This window comes from Palaemon carinicauda, chromosome 4 (genome assembly GCF_036898095.1).
Source record: "Palaemon carinicauda isolate YSFRI2023 chromosome 4, ASM3689809v2, whole genome shotgun sequence".
Taxonomy (NCBI): Eukaryota; Metazoa; Arthropoda; class Malacostraca; order Decapoda; family Palaemonidae; genus Palaemon; species Palaemon carinicauda.
Genome location: NC_090728.1, coordinates 86,263,863 through 86,278,310, shown reverse-complemented (window position 1 = coordinate 86,278,310; position 14,448 = coordinate 86,263,863). Strand labels below are relative to the sequence as shown.

The 14,448-nt window shown below is 34.2% G+C and overlaps 1 protein-coding gene across 1 annotated transcript in view; it reads left to right on the top strand.

Annotated features, from left to right (window-relative positions):
• LOC137639554 (cilia- and flagella-associated protein 58-like) overlaps positions 1-14,448 on the top strand; it is a 238,763-nt gene that overhangs the window by 165,775 nt on the left and 58,540 nt on the right. Inside the window, exon 8 of the mRNA XM_068371818.1 lies at positions 12,155-12,361. Within this exon, the coding sequence (XP_068227919.1) occupies positions 12,155-12,361 (207 nt within the window). The remainder of the gene's footprint in view (positions 1-12,154; positions 12,362-14,448) is intronic.

Below are 14,448 nucleotides of genomic sequence, written 5' to 3'. Positions count from 1 at the left end.
ACAGACCTGGGGTTAGATTTAAATATCTACCTTGAGTACAGGAGATTAAAAATGATTCAACAATATTCCTTTAGAAATAGTCATTCACATGGATTACTTTTTCCGTCTTTGACCAACCAATTCTGTGACCTGACCCTAACCAGTGGGAGGCCAAGGCATTATTAAGAGAAACCCCTGGAGACGGCCACCTGATGTTGTTTTAATCTGACTGGTACACCTTTTTGATGTTTGGCCAACATCAAATAGGTTACACTCTGAACAAGGAATGCTATATATTACATTATCATCATTTCCAGAACTATTCTTAATTAACATGGTTTTTAATGTACAATTATATTTAAACACTACAGCAATGTCTAGTTTTTTCAAAAGGGGTATAACATCTAAAAAACAAACATGAAATGGCAAACAAAGCATATTATTAATTGTTTCCTTTCTCTCTAATTGGACACTATAAAATGTTTTTCTTAGCCTTATTCATACATTTTTTCTAAGAAATATTTAGGATAACAAATATCTGTTGCAATTTTTTCTATTTTAGTGAACTCGTCCTCAATGTAATCTGGGCTACAAATTCTCAATGCCCTAAGGTACATGGAGGAAAAAAACTGAATGCTTAATATTTTTAGAGTGACCGGAGTAAAAATGTACATATGAAAAATTTTTTGTAGGCTTTCTATATATGGAAAACTTAAATTTATCGGTTTCTCTAACTATTAAAACGTCTAAAAATGGGATACGGTTATTTTCTTCATTTTCTATAGTGAATTTTATTGATGGTACTAATGAATTAATGATTGAAACAAAGCCCTCAAGATTAAAATTTTCTTCTAAAATACCTAGAACATCATCAACATATCGATACCACACAATTTGGGAAGACCACACTGAAGGGATTAATCTAGATTCAAAAAAATCCATATATATATTGGATAAAAGTGGGGACAAAGGATTACCCATAGCCATACCAAAAACCTGTTCATAGAAATCTCCATTAAAAATAAATTTACACTTTTTAATGCACAAACAAAGGAGCTCAATAATAGTATGGGTTGAAAAAGGTAAATCATAAGCATCTAAAATACCCGACAGGAAATCCAATAAGTATAGCTTGTGTGTTATGTGTCACTCACTAGCCATGGGAAGCATTAGAGAAATCGTCACTAAGACACATATTTTGCTTATGCTTGTTTATGCGATATTTGACATCATATACTCTCTAATACCACATTCTATATAATACCCATCATTTTCCTTTGGTAAGTAGTAAATAACATTTTGAAGAATATTGTAACCGAAGAAGCAAACCATCCTTCAGTGGGTGTATCCTTTGAACCCGTTAGTGGCTCCTTCGCCTTTCTAAAATTAAGATACTGACCCATGTCCATGATGGTTCCACGCAAGGTCTATAGACCTTGGTTCCATGTAAATTCCACCCCACAAAATTAGCATTCTCCCCAAGAGACTTTCTCCACCATTATTTCACCACACCAGTTTTCACCCCACCTAATAAGCAAACAGAACGTTATTCACATAAGTTAATAGATTGTTTGCTCAAAATAAACTGCACATTTTAAGTGAAACTATATACTAAAAATTCCAATCAATTTAAATTTAATTTGTTTTCTTATGTTTTTTTGTTTTTTTGAAGGTTTTTTATTTACTTATTTTTTTTTTATTTTTTTTTTTTTTTTTTGGGGGGGGGGGGGGGCAACTTGCTCCCTCTTGTACATTTCTGTCTTGAAAGGAAAGCGAAAATTGGTTGACGAAGATAATTACATATCCGTGAAGCATAAAAACAATGTGATGAAAAGAAGACCCCATTGGCTTTGTGGAAAATTCCTCAATGGTTGTTGTGTCCGTATTTACACTGAATATAATCCAAGGAAACCAGTTATACTTGCCATGGTTGGTAGTTACTCAATTGCTTTATCTAATACGAAAATTGAGAGCCGAAGAGATATAAATGCTATGAGAGACAAAGTGAACTCCGGATGCTATTCAGTCACCTGATTCTTCAATTCACACTAATCTGTTGAAATTGTGTGGGGGACCCTGCCTAAGAAAGAAAGTATAGCACAAACAAAAGTTACATATAATAGGCCCGGAGGCTCGGCAAAGAAAGGAAAAAAAAAATATGAAGCTATTGATAAAAATAACTAGAGAAATCATTGGGAAATTATGAAATGGGAGAGCTTTGAAATTTTCATTAATGTACTTTCAATAACATGTTAATAGCATTATATTTGATTGGAGAAAAAGCAAACATCTCACAGTAAAACAAACGGGGCAAACAGCCATGACATTGAACTGTATTGGTTGGTAGGAGGGTGTCATTTTCTTGAAGTGAAAATATATAGAGAAAAAAAATTATTTTGATGGAAAGTTTAATTGAGTGGAATTTTCGTGTGGGAATTTTCGTGTGGGAATTTTCGTGTGGGAATTTTCGGAGGGTGGTGGGTTACATTTTACGCACCACAAGCCGTGATACGGTTAGGTGGCCGACATACTTTTAGCCATGGGTAAATTGTTTACAGTGTAAACATCTGTGTGAACTGAAATGTGAGATTAGAACAATGAAACAATGGCATTTAAAGATTGCAATTCGCTATAAATCCCTAGGCATTCATTGCATATTTTCATTGTCATGCGTTACATGTGTTCATTGAATTCCAGTTCTGAATTCAATTGAGGATATCTCCAAATGATATAACACTAGTTCTATGCAATTCATCACCACTGATATACTGTACTTCTTAAGTATATAGTACATGAAACAAAGTTTGGACACCGAGATTTTTTTTTTTTTTTTTTTTTTTTTTTTTTTTTTTTTTTTTTTTTTTTTTTTTTTTTTTTTTTCTCTGCGCACAGTATTTGTTACTCAGCGCTCTCAATTAAATGCATTTTGTGACCAACCTCACTATAGAAATAAAATGACCGAGTCTCCTCCCATTTAATATCCATAAAAGCTGATCTTAATCATAATTACGATCCTGAGTTGTGCATGCTATTACGCTTTAGTTTGCCGTATGGTAGAATGAAGACAGAATTCTAGGATATAAGTCCTCGCGTCACGGACATGATAATGTTTAGTGAGACCTTTGCGGCAGTAAGCGAAATCGTAAGCAACAAAGGAGGTAAACTAATAATGAGCACATGTGCACGACCACGTGCATCATCGCATGATACCATATCGGTGTTTTCTTTCAGGTTCGTGTTCATTTCACACGATAAAAGTTTCTAAAGTATTATACTTTCACTTTTCGTTTTGTACAAATATAGATATTTCATTGCATACCTGCAATTGTTTGTAAGTACATTATCATTATTATTTATCTAACGTGATCATGGAGGAGGCATTTTCATACCCCCGATAATATTTTACAAGGAATTTTACAAATATTCCTTTTATTCGACTCATTTCCTCCCATTTCTCGATTCTGAAATAGTTTGGCGTGAGAAAATACTAAAGTATTCACTCAAATGCTTTCTTTATCATGTATCAAGGTTTGAGTATTTAACCTTTTACTAAAGAGATCATTTCATTCAGAGGATATTAACCAATTTCCAGGTTTTACGTTCACGCTGATGTATCAATGGCAGAGTTCCATTCTTTCTAATAAATTTAAAAAACCAAAACGAAATGAATACCAATTTAACAAAATTTGTATTGGAATTAGCACAAGAGACAGGTGGAAAAGTTTCTAAACAAGATAAAGATAAACTGTCAGAATAAAAAAACATAAAGAAAAGATTAGAAATGAAGAAGTGATATAGAATATAATTCGCATAATATTACTCAAAGCAATAAAAAAATAAAAACAAAACATTCGTAAACACAATTAGACCACAAACTAAAGATGGGAAGAAACATCAAGTTAAAGAAAGGAAGATTTGGAACAAGGTCTCAACAGAGATTTACTTTAAAGGATAAAAATGAAAATATCAACAAAATAGATGGAGTGATAAAAGTTACAGAGGATTTCTATACAGTGCTATGCAATAGTGACATAAGAAATAACTTTGCTGATTGAAATAATGAAATACCTGAGCCGGTACCTAAAGGAACAGTAGAACAAAGAAAGCATTGAAAGGCGTTAAAAGAGGCAAAGCAAAAGATGACATAGCAATTAATTTAATAATAGATGGAGGATATTTCATAGTAGTAAATCTCGCTGAACTTTACGCAAAATGTCTGCAAGACTGATCTTTACCTTCAGCTTGGAAAAAATATCATTAGATTATTTCACATAAAGAAAGACACAAAAGACCGGAAAAATTACCGCCCAATAAGTCTACTCTCAGTAATATATGATTATTTACAAAGATCATATTAAGCAAAAAGGAAAGAAAACTAGACTTCAATCAGCCAAGAGAGCAAGCAGGTTTTAAAAGTGGATATTCAATAACTGATCACATCCATATCATTAACCAGGTAATGGAAAAATCAACTGAGTACGACAAACCATCATGAATGGTATATGGAGACCATGAGAAAGTTTTTTATTCTTTCAAAGCTTTGGCCATAAAAAAAGTTCTTCAAAGACGAAGAATAGATGTTTCTTAGGTTAAAACGCTTGAAGATGTCTATACGAATAATACAGCAATCATAAAACAACAATAATTTAGTGCGAAAATTCTGATTCAGAAAAAGAGATAGGCAAGAAAACCCTATCTCTTGAATTATTCACAACATCCCTAAAAGTTTTCATGAATTTAGATTGGGAAAATTTAAGAAATAACATTAATAGGGAATACCTCAACAACTTGAGATTTGCAGATGACTTACTTCTATTTAGTGAGTCATAGAAGGAATTCCAAAAGATGATAGAATAATTGAATAGAGAAAGAAGAAATGTTGGACTGAAAATTAGTTTGAAAAAACTAAGATGATATTCAATAGAAAGGCAGAGAGACAACAAATAAGGATTAAGGACGAACTTCCTGAGATTGTTAATGTTCGTTTGTTCGTTCGTTCTAGATTGCCCGGGCCTTGTGACCATCAGTCGTAGCCCCCACTAGTAGAAGACCCAGACGGTGTGGTTGGGCCTTGCAAGACTCTCAGCACACAGAGAAATTCTTGCTATAGGCATTGCTCAGCACGGAGCAAGCCTTGCTAATTGAACATGTGCAATTTTAGTGCTAAATCTTAACTCAAGAATCAGTTTGCCAACACACATCATGACCGGTAACGGCAGGGAGAAATCCAGGGGAATGTTAATGGATATACGTACTTAGGACAGACAGTAAGTGTTTTCACAGGATGTGAGACCGAAAGTAAAAAAAGCATATGCATGGGATGAAGAGGTGTTGGTAAAAAAAAGAGATTGTGAAAATGGAAATGCCACTTTCTCTAGAAAGAAAAGTATTTAATCAGCAGGTCCTAGTAGTATTTATGCGTCAGAAACTTAGAGCCTTACTAAAGCCTTAGAACATAAGAGAATTACACCTCTTAGAATAATGATGGGATGTGGCGGGATGTTGCACAAACAACCCCCACACCCTTGAATCACACTAAACAGACAATTGTCTCCTCAACACAAACTTTCCCCTTACGTTATCTAAAACCAGACTCTTAGACAAAAGGACGAAATAAACAAAAACATGACCTTAAAACTATAATTCTTAAAACTTAAAAATAAATCAATAACCAACCACATTCAAATTATCAAGACTTAAAACTAATCAAAAACTTAACACAAAATAATATAATATATAATAACCAAAAGCACCATTCATATAACCCGCCAAAACCCTAACAGACTTAAAATTAAACTTTACACCCTTGTCATTCTTATTCGTATTCTTACCTATACCTATAAATTTCCCTTGCACTTTCTCCTCACTTAAAACTTTCAAACGCCTCTTTTTCTTATATTCAACTAACACTAATTGTTTATTTTCCAGCCCTAACTTCTCATGCATACTAGGTTCATACTTGCTCATTTCCAACCAATTACTCATCCCATTCTCACAAACATTGATCCTATTCCTTCCCAAACACAGGAGGACTCACCCAGCTGAACCCTCCTACACTCTAGTTTCCCGAACATCCTGGCTGACTTAATCCCTTCTTCCTACATACTCTAGCTACATGCCCATCTGCACCACATTCAGTACACTTACCCCGTGGCTCCTTGCACATTCTAGCATAATGACCATCCTTACCACAATTACCGCAAATCACATTTGTACGATTACTCCGACATCCACTCGCTATGTGCCCTGTCATACCACACCGATAACATTTTACCCCTTTCTCTTTCGTGCACTCGCTAATTCTATGCCCTACCTCACCACATCCAAAACAAGTACCAAGAGCCCATCTACATTCATTCTTCTTATGTCCTACTTTCCCACATCTATAACACTTCTCTTCACGGATACAACTACCTGACCTATCTTGCGGCGCACTAGCACTCCTATCCCTCCAAACCTGATTCCCTTGCCTAAACCCTTCATTAGTCCTTACAGGTATTCCCACATTACTCGCCCTAACACTCCTATCTACTACACTATCAGCTACCCTCATCGGTCCTCTCATAACAGCATCTCTAAAACTAACAAATTCTGGCACACTTTCCTCCATTCCAGTTCTTACACTCACAGATTTACTTTCTTTCATGCACCTATCCAACTCGTAATCCTCAACTATCTCTAAAATATCATCCCATGTCAATCTTTCTTTCGTCCACCTCATTTTCTCCTTCCGTTTCAAATTAACAAACTCAGCAACATTCTCGGGTACAGTAGCCAAAAACTTCCTCATTAACTCCTTATTCTCATTTATACCTTCATCCCCATACTTCTTCCTAGCTAAAGTTTCCAACCTACATACGTACATTGATATCGCTTCTCCTGCATTCATCCGTGCTTCATCAAAATCATTCTTACACTTATACTTAACACTCCCTTTCATACGTTTTACCTGCTCAATTATTCTCGTTTTCACACTTTCATAATCAACGTCCCCTACACTCATTATCACTCCATACATCATCAACAAATACCCAGTCAAATATTCTCCTAACTCCCTAGCCCAAACTCTTTTACTATCACCATACTTATCCTGACAATACCTCTCATACTCCTTGAAAAAATCATATACATCCCTACTGCTATGCTCATTGAACCTTTCACACCGAGGTACCTCTCTCATAAACACAGTCTTACACACATCACGTTCATTCTCACTGCTATCATCACTGTCTACTCCCTTGTTACCTTCTTCCTCATTCGAATATAATGAATCCACTTCCACACTTAAATTCCTATCCTTAACCATTCCCTTCTTACCCTTTTTCTTACTTACCACTTTCACCCATTCACGATCGTCCTTGCTATCAACCTGATACTTTTTCTTCTCTTTCTTCACATCACTTTTACCTTTCCTTTCATCTTTCCTTTCACCTTTCTGTTCATCCTTACTATGCCTAATTCCCTTATCTTCAATATCACCATCACTATTACTACTATCACTATCACTTCCTTTCCCATTATCACCTACCTTAACCTTCTCTTCCACTACCAACCCATTACCCGAAGCTGAGGACACTCCTCCGACTGCACCTTCACCCATTATAGTTTTCATCATCCCCATGACTTGCCCCATCATATCTTCCATTCGTTTCTCCATTCGTTCTTCATTCTCTCGCATCCTCATCTCAACACATTCTTCCACTCTCTCTACTGTCCCCTTTAACTCCCTAAGCTCCTTCTGCATCGCCGCATTCTCCCAGTTCAACCTCTCATTCTCTATTAGCAACCTCTCCTCACGCTCCTTACTCAGCCGCAATTCCTCCTTCAAAACCCTCAATTGTTCTTCCATTTTTCATCAACCTTATATCTAATATCTTATCCTATCAGTCCTTCGTCTAAGAGTCCAGCTTCAATCCCACCTCGGCTGTCCCTGTTCGGGCGCCAAAATAATGTGGCGGGATGTTAAAAAAACAAGCCCCACACCCTGAATCACACCTACTGACAATGGTCCCACAACACAAACTTTCCCCTTACTTTATCAACTGGACTCTTGGACAAAAGGACAAACAAAACAAAACATACCCTTAAAACTATATTTCCTAATACCACAATACTTAACATGGAACTATTCACAATCAAAATAATAATCACACTTACAACTAATCATAAACTTCACACTAAATATATAATAACCACCATTCAAATAATCAACGAAACCCCTAACAAAACTTAAATCAACCGCACACCAACACCCAAATAAATATCTGTGTTTATATATATTTTATAGACACCAACACTGTCTATACACACAAGCCAACTGTCTTTTATGGCACAACACCACTATATGAAACCTGAAGATTGTTTTCAATTTCCATAACGGACTTAACTCCTCGGGGTCATGGGTGTCATCGTCGTCGATATCATCATCATCATCAACATCATCATCCTAAATCTTAATTGTAATAAACAGGCCAGGTCGTCAACAGTTGATCAATCAAATGAGCAGTCCAAACAAAATCGTAATACAGGCCAAGTCATCAACAATACATCCACTTACAGATAACTTGGGTCTCTCCAAAGGAGTTAGCCTCACCAAAGGAGGAATTACGGCTCAGAAAATAAAAAATCACTTCCTCGCTGGTAAAGAAAAATAATAATTCCAGCGTTCACACAACTGACTCAGGACGCAGTCAATCAAAAAAAGCATTCGCTCCGAAACATTCACCCCTGTCGTAACCTAACTAAAAAATGTAAACAAACAATCTCATTTAAACCAACAGTCTTTCTCACCACAAACGATCGTTAACCTAACTACTTTCGCTCGCTAACACAATATCTCTCTCTCTCTCTCTCTCTCTCTCTCTCTCTCTCTCTCTCTCTCTCTCTCTCTCTCTCTCTCTCTCTCTCTCTCACAGGATTTGGCAAAAACAAAAAATAAAAATAAAGCAAAAATAAATCCTCCACAGGGAATAACACTAAGAGACAGAGAAAGAGCAATATGGATACGAGAACAAACTAAAGTAGATATTCCAACAACATTTAACAAAAGGACATGGACATGGACAAGACATAATCAGAGACATGAAATATGAAATAAAAAGAAAAACTGAATCATTCACTAGAGATTGCAAACGAAGCAGGGGAAAGATGAGAAGACAATGAATTCTTGAGCTCGAAAAATTTGCTGGTATATTTAAGTGCATATACTGTATATATATATATATATATATATATATATATATATATTTATATACATATATATATATATATATATATATATATATATATATATGTATATACATATATATATATATATATATATATATATATATATATATATATATATATATATATATATATACATATGTGTATATATATACATATATATATATATATATATATATATATATATATATATATATATATATATATGTATGTATATATATATATATATATATATATATATATATATATTTATATATATACACACACACACACACACACATATATATATATATATATATATATATATATATATATATATATATATATATATATATATATATATTTATATATATATATATATATATATATACATATATATATATATATTTATATGTTTATATATATATATATATATATATATATATATATATATATATATATATATATATATATACCAATACACATGTATTGTCACGTGCCCGTATGCCTGTGAGTCCGGCCTTGCTTAAGGAACTCTGGGCGCGACACAAAAGGAAGAATAATGGTAAGGTCGCCAGTTGGCAATAAGATAGGGAATACCGACAAATAGATATATTTACAACATTTAAATAAAAATCATTAAAAAGGGGGAGGACAACAGATAATTGTTGTTTCATATTTCAAGTAAGCCACGTGGCTTCGCCTGGAGTTGGATTGTCACGTGCTCACGCAGAGTTAGGAAGGCCGTGGAAGGTTTTCAGCACCACGATCTCATTCCCTGGAAACAGAAATAAATCAAATTATTAACCGAACACTTACTTCTACAGGCTGGAACCCGATGAAGTCGTGTGGTGAAAAACCTTTAAGCAAATTGAATAAAAGTGCAAACTTAAGAATGTAAACACTACACATCGGAATCAACACTGTCACAGGGTGAATTAATTAAGGAACATAAGGAACATGGGACATAAGGAATAGGATAAAAGGTTCAGTGGGTAGGATCTTTCTTTAAAGGATAAAAGGAAAGAATGGGATGTGATTAGGAAGGGATGGAAGGTTGGGTAAGGATGATGAGGATCTCAAAATCAGACACCTTACCTTAGTAAAAAGGACTCTGGTTCCTTCCTTGTGGAGGGTATGTCACAGGGTCCTGCCTCCCTGATGTCTTGAGGGCGATGAAAGGTGATGTTTCTCTCACGGAGGTTTGTTAGCGAAGAAAGATTCCCAGCCGCTCCTAGGTCGACTGGACTCCCTTTTGCCCCCAAGTGGGGGGGGGGGGGGGTTCATTGGCCTGACCGCTGTCCCACTGGTCAGGTCTTGTCACGTGTCCCGACACCTCCATCAATAGGCCTCCTCTTTCTCCTGGGATCTCGACGTCGCCACGTGGTACGTAAAGATGTCTGGAAATGAGACCTCAAGGGAGTAGACTGGTATAGGATGGTTGGGGAGGGGGTGGGGTGAGACTGGGTAGGGTTCCAAAAATTGTGGCGTCGAGTGATCCTTGCTCGCGGGGTCTTTTGTTTGGAAAATGTGGCCTAATGACCGCCATGAATAACAGTATATACATACAAATGCATGATACATATACAGTATATATATATATATATATATAAATATATATATATATATATATATATATATATATATATATATATATAGATACATTTATATGAATAGATATAATTATAACATATATGCAGTATATATATATATATATATATATATATATATATATATATATATATATATATATATATATATATATATATATATATAAATATATATATTACATACATATGTATATATATATATATATATATATATATATATATATATATATGTATCTATACATATATTTGTATATATATACACACACACATATATATATATATATATATATATATATATATATATATATATATATATATATATATATATACATTTATATGAATAGATATAATTATAACAATATGCAGTATATATTTATACACACACATATATATATATATATATATATATATATATATATATATATATATGTATATATACATATATATATACATATATATATATATATATATATATATATATATATATATATAAATATATATATATATATATATATATATATATATATATACATATATATATGAATATATATAATTAAAACATATATTCAGTATGTATATATATATATATATATATATATATATATATATATATATATATATGTTTATATATATAATTAATAAATATATTCAGTATATATATATATATATATATATATATATATAAACATATATATACTCACACACACATATATATATATATATATATATATATATATATATATATATATATATATATACATATATATATGTGTGTGTGTGTGTGTGTGTGTGTGAACTTTATATCTTTGAATCTTTTCTGAGTTATTAGATTCATGGAGTTTATAACATCTTTTAATCTTTTATAAAGTAAAAGACAGTAAAGTAAATTTTTGGCAAAAAAGTTGGGGGCTATAGCCCCAGCCCCCCTAATCCTACGCCCATGGAAAATCGGTATTTTATTGTATATATTATTTATTAGAGAGAGGCATTTGGTTGAAAGAAGAGAAAAACAGCGGTAACAAAGGTTAAAGAGAGGGATGGAGGGAGAAGGAAGGGGACAAGGGATAGCAGACATTCATTGTGTCGCTTTCTCCCCCTGGCCCAAGTGACTTTGCCTTATGAGTCAAGAGTAGATGTCCTAACACCATTTCACCATGCACTATATTGCCAAAAATTAGCAGAAGGCTTCTTGTACAATTTGTTGAAGTTATTTCGATTGAATAAGCAGTTTGAAAGATATTTGAGAAAAATGAGGACCCATGGTTCACTGAAATGAATATTACTTTCCACTAAAATGTACGTGAGAAGCGATGACCATAGCAGTTGTGAACTTAAATGTTTTATAGCATTCAATTTATCAGTAGTTTCAAAACTCACATCAGTTCGTCTTCTCAGGAAAGGTCCGGAAGAGCTACGGTGGCAACGCAATTAGCCCGTCGCAATGATGAAGTGCGGGCTCTCAGGGAGCGGGTGCGACTGCTCGAACATATCTTACATAAAGGGGATAAAGATTACACCAACAGGAAGACAGACATAAGAACTCTTACATCAGAAGTCAGTGCTCTAAGGTTAGTCATTCATGTGAAACGTCTTATTTTAAGTGATCTGGTATAGGTCACAATTCATAGTTCAAGTGCATAAGGCTACTTAGTTTTCTAGAAGACTATCAGTCAACTTTTATATTTCCAGCCTGAAGCCCTGACATTGTTCGTTTACATTACCCTGCATCCTGGTAATATTTGTTATAGCAAATATAAATATTACCATCCTGAGGTCTGACATTGTTCTTTTAACAATTGTTTATATTATCAACTTGAAATATGACAATGTTCCTTCACCATAACATTCCTCTTATTTCCAACTCGATTACTGACATTTTTTTAACAAAAATTTATATTCCCAATTTGTGTGCTGGTATTTTTATTCAAACAAAAATCTATAGTACCAATTTAAGAACCGATGTTATTCTTTCAACAAACGTTTATATCCATAACCTGAGTTCAGACAATGTACTCTTAATAGATGATTATATTTCAAACTCAAACTTAAATATTATACTTTTAGCAAGCGTTTATATATCCAACTTGATTCTGAATGTTGTTATTTTGACACAGGTTTATATTCCAAACCTATGTCCTGAGATTGTTGTTTTAGTAAACATTTTCGTTAACAACTTTAAATTTGATATGGTTTTTTAAACAAACGTTTATATTCCCGTCACGAGGTCGGATTTTGTACTTTCAGCAAATGTTAATATTGCCAACTTGAGTCAGACAAACAGTGTCCTTTTACCAGTATTTATATTTATAAATAAAATACTTACATTGTTCTTAAAAAAAAAAAAACTATCTCTACAGTGAGCCCTCGCTACTACGCGGTTCGACCATCGCGGATTCACCACTTCGCGGATTTTTTTCATAACCCATATATATAAACATATCGCGGATTTTCCGGAAATTTTGAAAATACCGCGATATATGAAGACCCCAAATACGATATTTCGTTACCTGTAATTCCATTAATACTGTAATTAGTAATATCTGCTCTTACTGATTGTTCATTGCATTACATATGACATATAATTCAGTACAGAAAGAAATAAAACCCGAAAAGAGAATGTGATCATACGATAATTCAGTATACAGTACGTAGTAAAATTAAATCGAACATGAAACGCAAATCAGATGCAGTCATACCATATTAGAATGGTGTAAGGCTGCTGATGGCTACTAATGTACTACAAATGTAATGGATGTGCATCTTTTCCATGAATCTTTTGTATGTATACGTACGTAGTACTGCATCCAATAATATTCTAAGTTGCAAAAATCACATCTCGAATAAGCGTACGAGAGAGAGAGAGAGATTGACACACATAGAATGAGAAATGAAACAAAAACAGTGATGAGAGAGAGAGAGAGAGAGAGAGAGAGAGAGAGAGAGAGAGAGAGAGTGAGATTTCCAATAAAACACACAATAGGACAAGAAACAAAAACAGTGATGAGAGAGAGAGAGAGAGAGAGAGAGAGAGAGTGAGAGAGAGAGAGAGAGAGAGATCCAATAAAACATACATTAGGACAAGAAACTAAAACAGTGATGAGAGAGAGAGAGAGAGAGAGAGAGAGAGAGAGAGAGAGAGAGAGAGAGAGAGAGACATATCCTACAACAAAACAAGCATAAAATAGCGTACGTAAAGCTGTACTGTATACGTAGAGTACCTTGTACTTAGAATTGGTACTACTACGTAGCATATAAGACGGATTGTGATTGGTTCAACCGCTGATAGATGACGAATCAGAACCCAAGTTTTGTAATCTAGCCTGTGATTGGTGTTTTGACCGCTTCTCCAACCTCCAGCATCTTTTCGCGGCCACTTTGTCTCCCGCTGTATCGCTGTGTAGATGTTGCTACGTTATTGTGAACTTTAATCTGTGCTGTGCGTGACTGTTTTAAGTTGAACTTTTTGTTGAACTTTCTGTTAAACCCTACTGTACAATGGCTCCCAAGCGTTCTGCTTCTACTAAGGCTGGTAGTGAGCCTAAACGCCACCGAAAGATGATGACGATTGCTGAGAAGGTGACGCTTCTCGATATGTTAAAAGAAGGCAGAAGTTACGCGGCCGCAGCCCGCCATTTTGGAGTCAACGAATCCACCG